General features: G+C 49.0%; 2 protein-coding genes across 10 annotated transcripts in view; both read left to right on the top strand.

The window, feature by feature from the left end:
* The window catches only part of LOC133967011 (thrombospondin-type laminin G domain and EAR repeat-containing protein-like), a 13989-nt gene extending 11839 nt beyond the window's left edge, over positions 1–2150 (top strand). The window contains exons 14-15 of the mRNA XM_062402169.1: positions 1663–1764; positions 1846–2150. Coding sequence (XP_062258153.1) covers positions 1663–1764; positions 1846–1999 — 256 coding nt within the window. The 3' untranslated portion in view covers positions 2000–2150. The remainder of the gene's footprint in view (positions 1–1662; positions 1765–1845) is intronic.
* Positions 2151–4574: 2424 nt separating this feature from the next.
* On the top strand, positions 4575–18353 carry si:dkey-230p4.1 (trichohyalin). 9 transcript variants are annotated; one of them, XM_062402158.1, is made up of 28 exons: positions 4575–4721; positions 5189–5377; positions 5480–5617; positions 6004–6081; positions 6191–6261; positions 6430–6595; positions 7020–7126; positions 7204–7533; positions 7613–7739; positions 7816–7950; positions 8031–8179; positions 8263–8412; positions 8641–8719; positions 8808–8885; positions 9268–9414; positions 9510–9619; positions 9756–9897; positions 9985–10136; positions 10473–10600; positions 10763–13398; positions 13477–13644; positions 13749–14207; positions 14284–14358; positions 15314–15466; positions 15544–15693; positions 16613–16663; positions 16865–16918; positions 16993–18353. In XM_062402158.1, exons 2-28 carry the CDS (start codon positions 5234–5236, stop codon positions 17218–17220), a joined length of 6405 nt encoding a protein of 2134 aa, XP_062258142.1. In that variant the 5' UTR covers positions 4575–4721; positions 5189–5233; the 3' UTR covers positions 17221–18353. The 9 variants fall into 9 exon arrangements, with proteins under 9 accessions (XP_062258142.1, XP_062258145.1, XP_062258146.1 ...); XM_062402161.1 differs by having other exon boundaries at positions 14287–14358; XM_062402162.1 differs by having other exon boundaries at positions 13477–13608.
* Positions 18354–18404: the final 51 nt, after the last annotated feature.

Consider the following 18404-nt stretch of genomic DNA (forward strand, 5'->3'; position numbering starts at 1 on the left):
TGACCAACCAGCTCACTGCACCCTCTAGTGACCAACCAGCTCACTGCACCCTCTAGTGACCAACCAGCTCACTGCACCCTCTAGTGACCAACCAGCTCACTGCACCCTCTAGTGACCAACCAGCTCACTGCACCCTCTAGTGACCAACCAGCTCACTGCACCCTCTAGTGACCAACCAGCTCACTGCACCCTCTAGTGACCAACCAGCTCACTGCACCCTCTAGTGACCAACCAACTCACTGAACCCTCTAGTGACCAACCAGCTCACTGCACCCTCTAGTGACCAACCAGCTCACTGCACCCTCTAGTGACCAACCAGCTCACTGCACCCTCTAGTGACCAACCAGCTCACTGCACCCTCTAGTTACCAACCAGCTCACTGCACCCTCTAGTGACCAATCAGCTCACTGCACCCTCTAGTTACCAACCTGCTCACTGCACCCTCTAGTTACCAACCAGCTCACTGCACCCTCTAGTGACCAACCAACTCACTGCACCCTCATTGACCAACCAACTCACTACACCCTCTAGTGACCAACCAGCTCACTGCACCCTCTAGTGACCAACCAACTCACTGAACCCTCTAGTGACCAACCAGCTCACTGCACCCTCTAGTTACCAACCAGCTCACTGCACCCTCTAGTGACCAACCAACTCTCTGCACCCTCTAGTTACCAACCAGCTCACTACACCCTCTAGTGACCAACCAGCTCACTGCACCATGTAGTTACCAACCAGCTCACTACACCCTCTAGTGACCAACTAGCTAACTACACCAGTGACCAAACAGCTCACTACACCCTCTAGTGACCAACCTGCTCACTACACCCTCTAGTGAACAGCCAGCTCACTGCACCCTCTAGTGACCAACTAGCTAACTACACCAGTGACCAAACAGCTCACTACACCCTCTAGTGACCAAACAGCTCACTACACCCTCTAGTGACCAAACAGCTCACTACACCCTCTAGTGACCAACCAGCTCACTGCACCCTCTAGTGACCAACCAGCTCACTGCACCCTCTAGTTACCAACCAGCTCACTACACCCTCTAGTGACCAACCAGCTCACTGCACCCTCTAGTGACCAACTAGCTAACTACACCAGTGACCAACCAGCTCACTACACCCTCTAGTGACCAACCAGCTCACTGCACCATGTAGTTACCAACCAGCTCACTACACCCTCTAGTGACCAACTAGCTAACTACACCAGTGACCAAACAGCTCACTACACCCTCTAGTGACCAACCTGCTCACTACACCCTCTAGTGAACAGCCAGCTCACTGCACCCTCTAGTGACCAACTAGCTAACTACACCCTCTAGTGACCAACCAGCTCACTGCACCATGTAGTTACCAACCAGCTCACTACACCCTCTAGTGACCAACTAGCTAACTACACCAGTGACCAAACAGCTCACTACACCCTCTAGTGACCAACCTGCTCACTACACCCTCTAGTGACCAACTAGCTAACTACACCAGTGACCAAACAGCTCACTACACCCTCTAGTGACCAAACAGCTCACTACACCCTCTAGTGACCAAACAGCTCACTACACCCTCTAGTGACCAACCAGCTCACTGCACCCTCTAGTGACCAAACAGCTCACTGCACCCTCTAGTGAACAGCCAGCTCAGATGTTGTTGTTGTGTTTAGTGCTGTCGACTGGGAGTTCTTCACTGTCGGAGAGGAGAAGTTCCTGGTGGTGGCCAACTCTTACGACGGCAGCTCGCACTCTCTGAACAGCGTTGTCTACAGGTCGGTGGTTCCTGTCGTAGTTGACGTCTTTGTGGATGTTGTGTCTTTCAGGTTCTCATCTCTGTGTATTTTGAGTTTCAGGTGGCAGGGGTACGAGGGATTCGTTCCAGTCCACAGACTACCAACGTTCGGCTGCAGAGACTGGGAACACTTCAGCACTGAAGAAGGCTCCTTCCTCATCTACTCCAGCGCAACCACCAGGCTCAGCAAGGTCTTCAAACTGAGGACGTACTGACTGAATCGTTCTGATCTGCTGGGAACACGTCCGACCCTGAGGAGCATCGTTCAGTTTGACCTTTGACCCTGAAAACCAGCAGCTGGATTCGGAACGTTCTCAAACTGAAAAACAACTTTGAATTTAACCTTATAAACGTTTGTTTTCTTCAGAGTCGACTCTTTATCTACAACCTTAAAAATCATCATCAATATACTTGATTTATTTATGTTGCACTTTTATTGTAAAGCCTTCAAGTCATGTTAAGCTCTGCTGATAAGAACAGCGCCCCCCAGTGGGCAAAGAACACTCAAACACTCACGTCATTAAAATGTCTGAATGTTTGGTTTGAGATTAAAGTTAATCAAACAGAGGAAAGTGAAACCTATCGTCTCTTCAGGTTCTTCAAAGTTTGACCAACACGACAGAGACGTTATTCTACTTCAGATGATCTCATGTTGTTACCCACACATGTTACCATAACACGTAGGTGTGTGGATTCAACATGAAACCGTGAGAACCACGAGGAGAACCACAAGGAGAACCATGTTCTGTTGGGACTCAGCTACAGGTCAAAGCTGAGATCAGCTTGATTTATTTTTGCTTTTATTTTGAAAGAACAGGAACTGTGATCAGCACTTTTTCTTTTAAAATAAAAGCATCTGAACATCCCCAGGTCACGTGACCTTGACATATGGTGGGAGCGAGATGTTCTCCAGCTGCAGCACCTCTGAAATCACAACTCTCCTCTGATTGGCTGAAGTTTCCAGTGACAGGCATCACATGTCTCATGTGTTTTTGCTCCGTATATCCATAAACGAATGGTGTTAGCAGTTATTTTCATCGAGCCCCAACCGTGGTAAGGAAAGCAGCACTTCAGTAGCTTGGCTCGTTCTCAGCTGGTAACGAGGATAGCGGTCCGGAGACTCGTCCGGAGAAGCACGAGGGGGGTGCCTGCTGCGTTCAGGAACAGGCTACGAGCTCCTCGCAGTGTACATACACAGAAATAAACAAATAAACATAAGAAGCAAGCACAACAAAGAAGAACAGTTTAAGCTAAACAATTAACTACTATATACATTTAAAATCTGGATATAAATATATATACGAAAGTATAAATTTATGAACATAAAAAACACAAGAACAACTAGAATGAAAGGGGGAAATAGTGCAGTGGTTTATGCAAAGTGAAAAGATGCTTCAGTATGGAAAGATGTCAGAGGAGGAGGTCGGTGGAATATATATATATATCTGTATGTGTGTAATTTAGAATGTAGGTACCTGAATATGGCCTCAAGACTGAAAGTGTTCATCAGAGTGACGGCAGAGGAAAGAAGCTGTTCTGGTGTCAGGTAGTTTCTGAACCTTCGTTGTTCTTTGTTCAAAAACACAGTGATTTCATCAGTTTCATCTGCAACAGAAGAATCAAACGCTTTGTTGTTGTTCTCGTCTCTGAAGCTACAAGAAGGAAAACTGTTTTATTAACTCCGCCCCTGCAGCCGCCGGCTGATGACATCAGAGGATCAGACTCAGTCAAACTCACCTAACACGTGTCACTTGTGTGTCTCAGGTTAGACTCCGCCTCCCTAATCATCTCTGCTGTAAAAACAAACAGCACCAAACTTCATTTGTAAAAGTTTAAACTTTTCTTTTACATTATGAAAGTTCCTTACAGGCGTCAGTGTCGTTGTTTCAAACAATGCGACGAGCGATGTCATCACACAGGAAGTTTGGAACTTGAACTCAAAGGTCAAACGTTGAATCAGACTGAGGTGGAGCAGGTTCGACTTTCAGCCCCTCGGCCAAATGACGCAGAGTCTCCGTCCTCAGCAGAAGGTCCCTGAGGACGTGGGACAGAACCCAGAGCTGGAGCCAGACCGTATGGGGCCGGAGCAGAGGAGCCTCTGCTGCTGCAAATCGGTGTCTGATATTAATCATACAATGTTTGTGTTTGGATCTATTGACTCTAAGTATATTCTAAATTTATTTTGGGACCTTTGTGCCGGTGGGTCCCTCTAGTGGCTCAGTGTGTTTATGACTCTGACAAAAATAAAGTTCATGTGGTATCATCACGTCAGTGTTATTAAAACAGTTTCTGTTTCCTGTCCTGATCAGTGATTGGCTGAGAACAGACGACTGTTGAACTGCTGTCGTCCATGACAACAAAAGACACCAAAATTAAAACCTTTTGTTCTTCAACACAACTTTTTCACTCTGGTTTTATTCAATCACACATTTCAACTGTAACTGAAATCAAATACAACTTTTATAAAAAAAACAAAACAAAAACGTTACATTTTATATTTTTATTTCCTTAAAATGTCTTAATTTACATTTTTGTATTATTTTTTTATAATAACAATGCTCCTTACTACCTGGTATCAATATTCCATAAATGTATTTATTGTCTATTCACTTTAACATTACAGTTACAGTGATGTTTTTTCATTAATTTATTGATATTGACTTATTTTGTGTCGAGTTGCTTCATTTATCTAATTTTTTGTTTTTTAATTATCTATAGCTCGTAACAGCTGCAGTGAACTACTCCAACCGATATGTGTCGCTGTTTGGATTGGAACCGGAAGTTCTCGTTGTCTCCGGGGTCAAAGACAACGGCTCCCGGTTGTTGTGACCGTCGCTCGGTCTCCGTGTTTTCGTGTGAACGGAGCGAAACGGCCAGTTTGAACGTTTCCTACGTCATCACCTGACGGTGACGTCAAAGTTCGCGCTGCAGCCTCGGGTAAAAACTTTGCTCACGTCGGTTTCCGGTGTAAGCATGCTAGTAGGCTAACCGGCTAACCGGTCTGTGATGATGGAGCCGTTCACACCGGGGCACTGCACCGGAGGATCACAGGTCAGAGGTCACCGTCACTCTACGTCACCAGCCGCGTTATCAAACCACATTAAATGATAATAAACCAAACTGAAATAAAACTTTTGTGTTTTCATAAATATCAAATAGAGTCACTGATCTGATGTGAGTTTATATAAAGATCTTAAAGTCAGTGACGGGTCTAAAGATCAGACTGAGCTGTGATTGGTCAGTGAGTCCAGATTTAAATACGAATCAATAGAAATAATCAACATGGCAGTTTTATTTATCACATTAAAAACATCCAGAGGGAAACAGGCTGTGGACTGATTCTGGATCAGAGGCAGCTCTCCAGGTCGACTCCTGATGATGTAATGAGACTGTGAATCCTTCAGGTCCAGGGCTGATCTGTGACCAGCAGCAGGAGGTCACCTGATCTGATGATGCAATTAAGGGACGCCGCCATGGAGCGGCAGGAGAGGGCGGAGCTCCAATGGGAGGTGTGTCGTCTGCAGGAGAAGCTGGCGGAGAGTCAGGCGGAGAGGGAGGAGCTGGAGTCGAGGAGCAGAGTTCTGAACGACAGGGTGAGGAGGAGGAGGAGGAGGAGGAGGAGGAGGAGGAGGAGGAGGTTGCGTGATCATCAGAGTCCATCAGAGCCTAACATCTCTCTCTCTCTCTCTCTCCAGCTGTGCCAGTCAGTGTCTCCCTCGCTCGCCCTCTCTCTACATATGGAGGCTGAGCAGAGGGAGTGGAGGAAGCGGGTGAGGGAGGGGAGAGAGAGGGAGGCCAGACAGGCTCTGCTCATCCACCGCCTGCAGGGCAAGGTGAGGCGGGAAAGATATGAGATATGATATCATATATCTGTTACCCTTCTGCATTAACATGTATGAAACCAAAGGTGTTGTGTATGTTGTTGACAGTGGTGGCTAGAGTAAACACAAACAGTACTCAAGTCAAGGTAGTGTCAACCAACAATGTTTCCAACAATATTTAAACTGTTCTTTTCAACTTTAGGACATTTCATTTAGACGCCTTTTAATTGTGTTGTATCAATGTTCATCTGCAATGTTGGTGAAGGTCATGAGGTCATTGAATTAGGTCTTTTGTTTTCATTATTGTTATTATAATTTAGATTGAAGGACACCTAGTGGTCAAAGATGCATTTTGTGTGTAGTATCAGTGTGTAGTCTCAGTGTGTATTTTACTACAGGTGGTGGAGTACAGAGACCGATGTCAGCGTCTTGATCTTCAGTTGCAAAATCAACACACACAACTGATCAACACTGAGGTCACACACACTAACACAATACGACAACAAGATTAGATCGTTACAGTACTACACAGTTCAGTGTTCGTGATGTTGTTGTGACTTGTCCTGTTGTGTGTTTGTTGTGTAGCAGAGGATCAGAGATGAACACAGTGACTCTCTGGAGAGCGCCCTCATCAGACTCGAGGAGGAACAGCAGAGGTATGTGTGCGTGTGTGTGTGTAAGTGTGTGTGTCATAGACAAACACACCAGGGGACAATCAAGATTAATCATCTTTACTTTTAAGAGCCGTCGCATCGTCCATCTTTAATTACAGTCTATGGTCTCACCTGTGTGTGTGTGTGTGTGTGTGTTTTTTTTTTTTTCAGGTCACTCGGTCTGGTTGAGACCAACGCTCTCTTGCGGGAGCAGCTCGGCCAATCAGAGCAGGCCAACCAGTCCCTGAGGCAGGACCTCAAGAAGCTGACAGATGATTGGTCGAGAGCTGTAGAAGAGGCGGAGCAGCGAGAGTCTGATTGGCTGAGAGAGAAGAAGGTCTGTATGTTTTACTCCTCTGGGAGTTTTATTATTATTTCTGGAAAGTGAAAGGGAATGTTCACCCGAAAATGAAAGTTGCCTCATTATGTCCTCAGCACTGTGATGGGGGGGGGGGGGGGGGTGAACAGTGAGACTGCAGCTACTGGCTTGAGGCTTCAGAGGGAATCAGGAGTGAAACTAAACGACCTCGTTTCCAGTAGAATCTGAATTCTGGGGCTTGTGGACACTTGGTGACATCACAGGATCAGATATGGAGGCTGTTTTTTGTCTCGAGTTACTGTACTGACGTGTGTGTGTGTGTGTGTGTGTGTGTGTGTGTGTGTGTGTGTGTGTGTGTGTATGTGTGTGTGTGTGTGTGTGTGTGTGTGTGTGTGTGTGTGTGTGTGTGTGTGTGTGTGTGTGTGTGTGTGTGTGTGTGTAGTGTGTGTCAGGTGGTGTGGGCCATCATCAGGCTCAGTTGTCGTCTGTGTGGAGATCTGTGGTTTCTCTGAGACGAGTCTGTCACTCTGTCAAAACTGCAGCCGACAGGTGAGTCATGACCTGTGACATGTTGATTGACATGTGACATGTTGATTGACATGTGACGCATCGATCTGTCTCTGCAGGGACCTGTGGCAGATGAGGGCGGAGCTTTCTCGTCTCTCTTCGTCTCTTCTGTCCAGCTGTGACTCTGTCTCCTCTGCCCTGAGACTCAATGATCATCACATCAAACCCCCCCACTCCTCCTCCTCTCTGCCTCCCCCTGACCTCCCTCCCCCCTCTCCTCCCGCTCTCTCCTCCACTCTGCTCCCCCTTCATCCAGACTCCTCTGCCTCTGAGCCTCCTCTCGTCTCCTCCTCGTCTCTGGGAACCTTCGTGTTGGCGGAGTTGGAGCAGAGGAGGGAGGAGCCGGAGCGCCCCCTGCAGGAGACGGAAGTGTCCCGGCTGAAGGAGTGGTAATGAGCGACACCGCCTCATCACTGCTGAATGTCAGCTGATAGTGACTCTGTAACTTCCCTCTCTCTCTGTTGTCAGGATGGTGGAGCTCTCTCACTCGCTGCAGGAGGAGCACGGGGTGAGGGAGGAGAGAGAGAGAGAGGGAGAGAGACACAGGGAGACAGAGAGAAGTCTGCAGTCCGTCAGTCGAGCTGTCATCAGCCTGGTGAGTGACAGAGCGCCATGTGGTCATCTTGACCTGTGACATCATCAGTGAGGTCATCAGTTCGTCATGTCTTCAGTCCAGAGTTCTGAGCAGCTGCAGTCGCTCTATGTGTGTGTCCTCGGAGAGCGTCCTCAGTCTGGACCTGTCCTCCCTGCTGTCTGTCCTGTCTCAGACAGAGAGTGCCCTCCAGGGGAGATACCAGGAACTGCAGGTCAGTCACACAGCAGGAGCAGTTTTTCTACGCAGGTCAGAGGTCGTGGACCTTTTGTTAAATGTGTGTGTGTGTGTCAGGGGGCGGAGCTCTCTGTGCGGCGGCTCAGTGAGGAAAACACAACCCTGCACCTCCGTCTGAAACAGCTGGAAGACGACAACCAGCAACTACAGACACACACAAAACACACTCAGCTGGAGCTCACACACACTCTGGACACACTGAGCAGGTACACACACACACATCATCCATGGCAGTCAGGTCGTGAGATTTGAACAGGAGCTTCTCATGAACATGGCTGTTTGTCATCAGGGAGCGCGAGACGTTGTCTTCACTGCGTCGGCAGGTGGAGGAGGTGCAGATGAGGGAGGAGGAGGTGAGGAGGGAGAACATCAGACTGGGGAGTGAGAGAGACAGACAGGAGGAGAGGAACAGACGCCTGGAGACAGAAACACACAGACGGTACTTTACTCTGTTGGACTGAGTTCTACTACCTCCTTTCTCAGAGGGTCTGAGATGTTCGACCATGTGACAGGAGCAACTCCTCCTCTCTTCACCTTCACTGACCTCCATGACTGTTTGTGTTTGCATCCGTGGAACTGTCACTGTAAAGACTGTGACACTTCAACTTCCTGTGGCCAGTAATGGACTAACTGTCTTTTGTTTCTTCACAACTTGTGGCTGTGTTAGAGTTGAGACGGAGTTGTTGGAGAACGTTCAGCTGACGGAGAGAGACTCTCTTCAGCAGATGGAGATTCACACTCTGAAGGTAAAAATAGAAACTCCTCCTCCTGTTTGTCCGACTCATCCAGTTTCTCATCATTCTGTTCCTGTGTGTCCCTCCTGTCGTCCTGTAGGGGGCGCTGGAGAGAGAGCAGCTGGACAGACAGAGAGCAGAGGATGAGGCTGCAGACGCCAGAGACGCTCTGCAGAAGGTGCAGATCAACTTTTATATGAAGATTCACGTGTGTCGGCTCACATCTGGAGCTCATGTTCAATTAAGAACAGCTTAAGACAGAAAAAAACTCATACATACATAAATATTTCTATTTATATATATATATAAATAGAAATATGTAATACAGTCAAATATTATAATAATAAGATAACACATGAGCAGACAGTCTGTTCAGCCCCCTGCTGGTTAATGGGTTTAACATGTAGGTTTCAGTTCCGACTCTGAATCAGGATCAAACATCACAGTTCATCTTCCGTCTTTCATTCACTCACCCTTGTGATTTTATAATAGACCAACATTGATCAGTTTCAGTGGAACAATCCTGATAACACCATGTTGGACTTTGTCCCCCCCCCCAGTCCAGGGAGTGTGTTGTGCGTCTGTCGTCCCTCGAGTGTGCCTTGAAGAGAGAGGTGGACGAGGGACGCGACGCCCTGGACAAGATGGCCACCCTGAACTCGGCCTTGGCATCAGACAAGCAAGAGCTGATCAAACAGCTGCTGCAGGTACTTCTCTCTCTCTCTCTCTCTCTCTCTCTCTCTCTCTCTCTCTCTCGCCTGGCTCAATGGCTCCTGACCAGTGTTCATGTTTGTGTTGGCAGCTGGAGTGTGAGCTGTCAGATAGCCAATCACAGCTGCACGCTCTGAGGTCAGAGGTCAGCTCTCTGCACCAACAGGTCAAGACCCTGAACAGCGACTGCAGCCAACTGAGGTGAGTTCACACAAGTAAACTTTCAAATATCAACCTTTTATTTATGAAAAAAAGTTTTTATTCCCGAACACAAATCTCAAATCTGTTAATCTAAATGTAAATCTTAGAAACTTTGATTTGATCTGTTTCTGTTCAGAGCTCACAAGGAGGAGGAGGCCGACAAAGTGCATCAGCTGAGACAAAGAAAGTCAGAGAAGGAGAGAATAATGGAGGAGAAGGAGAGAGAGTTGGCCTCCCTGATGGAGGATAGAGAGAAGAATGAACAACAGCAGGAGGAGGTAGAGATGAGGAGGAGGAGGAGGAGTTCTCATGTGACTCAGTTACACCTGTACACATGTATGATGAATGAAGTGTCTGGTCCTCAGATGGCCTCTCGGTGTTCATCTGTGTGTGCGGAGCTGAAGGAGGCGCAGGAGCAGCTGCAGCGGGCGAGAGAGGAGGAGAGGAAGAGAGAGGAGGAGGACCAGGAGAGAGAAAGCAGGAGGCAGCAGGAGGACATGGTGCTGATGGAGCTCAGGTACGGTCTCTCTCTCTCTCTCTCTGTCTCTTTCTATTTCTGTCTCTCTCTCTTCCTTTCTCTCTCTCTCTTTCTGTCTGTCTCTCCCTCTCTTTCTCTCTCTCTGTCTCTCCCTCTCTCTCTCTCTCACTCCCTCTCTCTCTCTCTCTCTCTCTCACTCCCTCTCTCTCTCTCTCCTTCTGTCTCTCTCTCTTTTTGTCTCTCTCTCCCTCTCTCTTCTCTCTCTCTCTCTCACTCACTCACTCCCTCTCTCTCTCGCTCTCTCTTTCTATCTCTCTCTTTCTCCCTCTCTATCTGTCTCTCTCTCACTCTCTCACTCTCTCTCTCTTTCTCTAGGTCTCTGTCGGTGTCTCTCCATCAGCAGCTCGCTCAGCAGCAGCAGCAGCTGTCGCAGTCAGAGGTCGACAGAGGTCACCTGATCACACACGTTCAGACTGTGCAGGACGTCAAACACACCCTGCAGGGTGAGTGTGTGTGTGTGTGTGTGTGTGTGTGTGTGTGTGTGTGTGTGTGTGTGTGTGTGTGTGTGTGTGTGTGTGTGTGTGTGTGTGTGTGTGTGTGTGTGTGTGTGTGTGTGTGTGTGACCGCAGTGAGAGGAGGAGTATAACTCGTTTGTCTTTCTAAAGGAGAGGTGGCGTGTCTGAGGGAGGAGCTGGAGGAAGTGACAGCCAGGAGCGAAAAGTGCGAGGAGGAGAGTGAGGCGCTGAAAGAGAAGATAGAGCGACTGACAGTGGAGGTGGAGGAGCTGAGGAGAACAAGGACGGAAGAGAAGGAAGAGGGAAAGAAGGAGAGAGCGGCCTGGCAAAGAGAAAGGGAAGGTCTGAATGAGGAGCTGGGGATGAGGGATGGAGAGGTGGAGGCTCTGAGGAGGCGCAAAGAGGGATTGACTGAGGAAAAGGAGGAGAGACAGAAAGAGGTGGAGAGACTGACGTGGGAGGTGATGGAGAGGGATATGCAAATCAGCCAGATGATGGAGAGAATACAGCAAGCAGAGAGAGAGAGGGAGAACCTGGAGGAGGAGATGAAGAAGACAGAGTTGAGGTTGAGAGAGGAGGAGGTGAAGAGGGAGGAGAGGAGGAGAGAGATCGAGGCACACTGTGACCGGATGGAGAGATTAGAGAGAGAGAAGGAGAAGAGAGAGGGGGAGATGGAGAGCTGTAGGAGGAGAGTGGAAGAAAAGGAGGAGGAGATCAACAGACTGAGAAAACGAGAGGAGGAAGAGAGGGAGGAGGTTGAACGACTGAGGGGCAGAGTGGAGGAGGTGAAGAGGGACAGAGAAGAGGAGAGGAAAAAGAACGAGAGATTGAAAGAGGAGAAGGAGGAAGCTGTAGGAGGACTGTCGAAGACGCTGAAGGAGAAGGTGGGGGAGATGGAGCTTCTGAGGGTGAGGCTGAATGTGGCAAAGGAGCAGTGTGAGGAGGTGAAGGAAGAGGTGCAGCGCAGGGAGTGCAGCCTGGAGCGCCAGATGAACGCTGTGAGAGAGCGGGAGGAGGAAGTGGAGCATCTGAAGGAGCGACTGAGGCTGTTGGAGGAGCGGGAGGAGGAGGGAGCGAGGGAGCAAGAGGAGGTGAAGGAGAAACTGAGGCTTATGCAGGAAAGAGAGGAGCAGCTGGAGATCCTGCTGAGAGAAGCACAAGATATTCTGGAAGAGGAGAGAAGGGAGGGAGGAGAAAAAGATGAGAGGATCTCCCTCTTGCTCAAAGAGCTGCAGGAGGCTCAGGCCGAGTCCGATGGAGTGAGGAGGAGAGTGAGAGAGGGCGAGGAGGTAAACGACAGGCTAGAGGAGGAGGTGAAGGAGTGGAGGGAGAAGGTCGAGCTGAGTATGAGGGAGTCAACTAAGATCAGTTGTCTTCTGAAAGAACGAGAGGAGGAGGTGCAGCAGCTGAGAGAGGAGAGGGAGGAGGAGAAGAAAGAAAAAGAGGATGAGAGGAGAGAGAGAGAGGAAAGGAGAAGGAGGATGGACATCGAGCTGATGGAGTTGGATATGGAGAAAAGGAGACTAGAGGAGAAATTGAGGGAAGTGGAAGAGGAACAGGAGGAAGAAAGGGAGGAAAAGAGGAGGACAAGGGAGGAGAAAAGGAGGCTGGAGGAGAAAGTGAGGGAGGTAGAGGAGGAGTGGGAGGAAGAGAGGGAGGAGAAGAGGAGGATGGAGAACAGACTGAGGGTGATGCAGGAGGGGAGAGAGGTCGAGGAGAAGGAGCTGCAGAGGGTGAAGGAGGAGAAAAGGAGGTTTGAGGATAAACTGAAAGAGAGGTTGAAAGAAATTGAGGGACAGAGGGAGGTGCTAAGAAGTAAAGAGGAGGAGAAAAGAAAGCTAGAAGATGAAGTAAGGAAGACCAAAGAGGAGCGAGGGAGTTTAGTGGAGAAAGAGAGAGATAAGCACCTCCTGGTAGAAGAGCGAGGGAGGATCAGAGTCAGAGAGCTAGAGGAGGAGAAGACAGGGCTGACGGAGGAGCTGAGGAAGACAGAGAGGGAGGTGACAGCGCTGAGGGAGGTGGTGAAAAGAGAACAAAGAGAGAAGAAAGATGCACAGGAGGAGGTGAGAGTCCTCAAGGAGGAGGTCCAGAGGGAGCAAAGAAGGAGGGAGGAGGCCCTTGAGAAGCGGAGGCAGACAGAGGCAATACAGAAGGAGCTGAAGAGGAGTGAGAGGGAGGTGTCTTTACTGACAGAGGAGGTCCAAGAAGAACAGAGAGAAAAGAAAGAGGTGCAGAAGGAGCTAATGAGGAGGAGAGAAGAGTTGAAAGCTCTGAGGGAGGAGGTGCAGGGGGAGAGAGATGGAGCGTCGGAGGAGCTGAGGAGGAGAAGAGAGGAGGCAACAGGGGCACAAAGAGAGAAGGAGGAGATAGAGGAGAAGCTGAGGAGGACGGAGAGGGAGATGATGGCTCTGAGAGAGGAGGTGCAGAGGGAACAAAGACGGAGTGAGGAAACCAAAGAGAAGCTGAGGCAGATGGAGGAAGCACAAGAGGAGCTGACGAGGAGAGAGAAGCAGATGTCTGAGGAGCTACAAACAGAAGAGAGGGAGAAGAAGGAGCTTATATTGAGGATGGAGGAGATGACGGCTCTGAGGGAGGAGGTGAAAAGAGAACAAAAAGAGAAGGAGGAGACAGACAATAATCTGCAGAGGACAGAGGAGGAGGTGACGACTCTCGGAGAGGAGGTGCAGAAGGCGCGGAGGAGGAGAGAGGAGGTGCAGGAGGAGCTGAGAGGAGTTCAGCAGAGCATGGAGGTGATGACAGACAACCTGAGCTCCCTGCAGAGTCAGGTACAGTCCTGATGAAGAGGAGACATCGTCCTGAAGGAGGCGCTGCAGCACAGCTCATGTCTCCTCTCTCTGCTTCAGGTGTGTGACCTGAGTCTGAGCACGGAGCGGTTGAAGCAGGAGATAAAGGAGAAGGAGCAGGAGATGCAGCAGGTGAAGGAGGGACTGAGGGAGGCACTGGAGGAGGGGACCCAGCTCAAAGGGCTCCTGCAGGTACAGCTCCTGCCTCCACCTGTGCTTCAGTTCATGGTCATTATTCTAAGCTAAGCTACATGTTGCCCAGTGATTAAGCTACGTCAGCGCTCATCGTTATGCTAAGCTAATCTCCATGTGGTCCCACTTTGTGTCATCAGGAGAGCCACACAGAGGGACAGCGACTGAGGAGCGCTCTGCAGGACAAGAAGAAGGAGGAGGTGGAGAACCTGAGGATAGTCATAGAGGAGGTGGAGCAACAGAGGGAGGAGGTTGAGAAGGAAAGAGGACAGCTGGAGGAGCTGAGAGCAAGAACCAAGGCCCTGGAGTGGAGGAGGAGGGAGGTGATGGAGGAGCTGGAGGAGGCTCTTCAGGCGAAGGAGAAGGCAGAGGAGTACAGGAGGGAGGCTGAGGAGTGTTGGAGGAGCAGAGTGGAGGAGATGGAGGAGGAGAAGCAGGTGAAGCTGAGAGATATCCAGACGGTGAAGGAGAGACAGGTTGAGGTGGAGGAGACCAGGGCTGAGCTAAGCAGGGTCAGAGCCACCGCGGCCATGTTGGAGGAGGAGAGACGTGGACAGATAAGGAAGAAGACAGACGACAAGAAGAGAGGAGGAGCGGAGGTGAGTGTTGATCAGAAAACACTGTAGAGAGGAAACAGCTGATGTTCATTAACATGGTTGGTCTTTTCCTCATGAGGAGGAGCAGCAGATGACTTCTCTGCTGCAGGAGCAGGAGGAGGTGAAGAGGCTGCTGAAGCTTCGAGAAACTGAGGTAAAAAAAGTGTTCCTCACATGTTCCTCATGTATTCCTCATGTGTTCCTCACATGTTCCTTGTGTGTTCCTCATGTGTTCCTCACATGGTCCTGACATGTTCCTCACGTGTTCCTCATGTGTTCCTTACATGGTCCTCACATGTTCCTCACGGGTTCCTCACGTGTTCCTCATGTGGTCCTCACATGTTCCTCACATGGTCCTCACATGTTCCTCACGTGTTACACACATGTTCCTCGTGTGTTCCTCACATGTTCCTTGTGTGTTCCTCACATGTTCCTCATGTATTGCTCATGTGTTCCTCACATGTTCCTTGTGTGTTCCTCAATTGTTCCTCATGTGTTCCTCACATGGTCCTGACATGTTCCTCACATGGTCCTGACATGTTCCTCACATGTTCCTCATGTGTTCCTTACATGGTCCTGTGGTGTTCCTCAGATTTTCCTCATGGGATCCTCATGTGTTCCTCACGTGTTCCTCACATGGTCCTTACATGTTCCTCATGTGTTCCTCACATGGTCCTCACATGTTCCTCATGTGTTCCTCATGTATCTCTCACATGTTCTTCACATGTTCCTCATGGGTTACTCACGGATTCCTCAAATGTTCCTCATGGGTTCCTCACGTGGTCCTCACGTGTTCCTCACATGTTCCCACATGTTTGAACGAGTCAGTTCCGACAACCTGCTGCTGCTTCACAAACATTAACCACACAACATGTCAGCACAACATTTTACAGAGTCATCTTAAGAGTCCTCAGGGTTCAGTTGGTTGTAATTTGTAACGTCACCACTAGATGTCACTAAATACTAGTAAAGATTCTCAGTCATTCAGGTCTGTCTCCGTTCACACCTGAAGACACTGAATCCAACACAATGTCAACTGTGTGGTTTCACTGAGACAGAGAGACAGCTTCTTCTCTGTGTTGATGAAGTCCCTATGATGTCATCTCCAGGTGTACGCGCTCACTCAGAGGACGGAGGAGCTGGAGACGGACAGGGATCGAGTCCGATTGGCTCTGGAGAGAACGGAGGCAGCTTTGATTGGCTACAAGGAGAGAATCCACCAACAGGAGCAGAGTTCAGGGGCGGGACCAAACTCAGGAGAGGTCAGTGTCTCCAACTGGTTGACAATTGATTGTCGTCTTTCCTGTGGACCTGACTGTGTGTGTGTGTGTGTCTGCAGGGTGTCGGGGACAGACTCGTTGTCCTCCAGCGTCTCGTTGCTGAACTGGAACTCGAACAAAACCGACTGAACAAGAAAAACTCACATCTGGAAAATACCAAAGACAAACTGAAGAGCGAGAGACACACACTGAGAGACACACTGAGACAGGTACACACACACACACACACTGAGAGACACACTGAGACAGGTACACACACACACACACTGAGAGACACACTGAGACAGGTACACACACACACACACACTGAGAGACACACTGGGACAGGCACACACACACACACACACTGAGAGACACACTGAGACAGGTACACACACACACACACACTGAGAGACACACTGGGACAGGTACACACACACACACACACTGAGAGACACACTGGGACAGGTACACACACACACACACTGAGAGACACACTGGGACAGGTACACACACACACACACACACTGAGAGACACACTGAGACAGTACACACACACACACTGAGAGACACACTGGGACAGGTACACACACACACACACACACTGAGAGACACACTGGGACAGGTACACACACACACACACTGAGAGACACACTGAGACAGGTACACACACACACACACACTGAGAGACACACTGGGACAGGTACACACACACACACACTGAGAGACACACTGAGACAGGTACACACACACACACACACTGAGAGACACACTGGGACAGGTACACACACACACACACACACACTGAGAGACACACTGGGACAGGTACACACACACACACACACACTGAGAGACACACTGAGACAGTACACACACTGACACTGAGAGACACACTGGGACAGGCACACACACACACACACTGAGACAGGTACACACACACACACACACTGAGAGACACACTGGGACAGGTACACACACACACACACTGAGACAGGTACACACACACACACTGGGAGACACACACTGAGACAGGTACACACACACACACTGAGAGACACACTGGGACAGGTACACACACACACTGAGACAGGTACACACACACACACACCGTGACAGGTGGGCATTTTGTTTGATATTTGCGTGTTTCAGGTGGAGGACGAGCGAACGAGGCTGCAGCTGATTGTAAGCAGCAGATCTCAGGTGAGGTGTGTGTGTGTGTGTGTGTGTGTGTGTGTGTGTGTGTGTGTGTGTGTGTGTGTGTGTGTGTGTGTGTGTGTGTGTGTGTGTGTGTGTGTGTGTGTGTGTGTGTGTGTGTGTGTGTGTGTGTGTGTGTGTGTGTGTGTGTGTGTGTGTGTGTGTGTGTGTGTGTGTGTGTGTGTTAACCTCAGTGTGTTTGTTCAGGAGTCCACAGAAGAAGAGCGTCTGCGCAGGCGGGTGGTGGAGCTGGAGCAGCAGGTGAGAGCAGCAGAAGAAGAGTTTCAGATGTTGTGAGTTGTTGTGGTGATGCTGACGTAGTCTCCTCCCCTCAGGTCAGTCAGCTCCATCTCTCATTGGCTGTGGATCAACAGCAGAGGGCGGAGTTTATCCAGCAATCGTCCAGGAACAGCGAGTGGCTGCTCTCCCTGAGACACGACCTCGGTGATTCGCTCGCCATCGTCACGCACAGTCCAATCCCATCGGTCCTGGAGTCTGAGACACAGCGATTGGACCGCAGCCTGAGGGAGGAGGAGCTGAGGATGTCGCTCAGCCAATCATAACGCCTGATCATCTGTTTCATCCACTGGACACGAAGCAGGAAGTGAACTGTCCAACCACAGACCCCGTCTCGTGACGCTGGGTCAAGCAGCAGCCAATCAGCAGCCAAGCAGCAGGAGTCTGCAACATGAGGCTCACTTTGTGTAAATGTGAAAGTTATTTTTAATGTGTGTCAGTTTTGATTGTTTTCTATTTGTATTTATATTCTGTTTACATTTGTTACGACACACTACGTTTCCCATGATCCTCAGCCTGAGCTGCTTCTGGCTCCCGTGAAGGTTAAAGGTCGATGAAAGTTCAATAAAGATATTATAAAGTGAAGTAGGTTGATTTCTGCTCTGAGTGTAATGCCAGGCGCAGCCGGCAGGGGGCACTAGCAGCACTCAGTTACCATGGCAGCTGGTCTCCCCCTCCTGGTCCCAAGAGAGATGACAGCCTGGACTGTCCAATGAGGAGGAGCCACATCATTGATCACATGACTAGTGTTTGTGTTGAACCACTGACAAATCATTATAATTATTATTATTATTTACACTTCCTGTTTACACTGCGCACTGTAGCCTCCTTTCTTGTTGCTATGGTTACTCCAAGAGCTCCTCGCCTGTTGTTTTTCGATCGATCCAGAGGAGGAGCCACGTTGAGCTAATTATCAATATTAGCTTAGCTCAGGACCAAGATTTGTTTAAAGTTGTTGTTTATAAGTTAAGTTAGCTTATATATATATATTTATATCAGGGCTGTCAAAATGAACGTGTTAACGTGGGCTGATTAATTTGTGGAATTAAAGCGTTAATATTTTTGCACTAACGTCTGCACAGAATGAGCCGCTCCATGTGCTTCTGCAGATGAACTCAGATTCAGATTTAAAACCGTTTGGTTGTTTGATTTGAACAGTTTGATTCATCCAGCCTGTGTTTGATCAAAAAGATCAAAGGCTAAGACTCCCGACTGCTCAGGATGAAGGTTCTTAAAGTTTGATTAAAGAAGAAGTTCTGAATCACTTCCTCCTGTGTTTGCTCAGAGGCAAAGTGAAGAAACAGACACATTTAATTATGCTGTGTTATGTTTTAGTTTGATTTGATTTGATTAATAACTATCATTTGTACTCGTCATCAATAAAATAACGATAAAGGTATACATCCACCTTCTGTCATTAATATGCTATTATAATACTATTCTGCTCCCA

This window comes from Platichthys flesus, chromosome 13, assembly GCF_949316205.1.
Source record: "Platichthys flesus chromosome 13, fPlaFle2.1, whole genome shotgun sequence".
NCBI classification, from domain to species: domain Eukaryota; kingdom Metazoa; phylum Chordata; class Actinopteri; order Pleuronectiformes; family Pleuronectidae; genus Platichthys; species Platichthys flesus.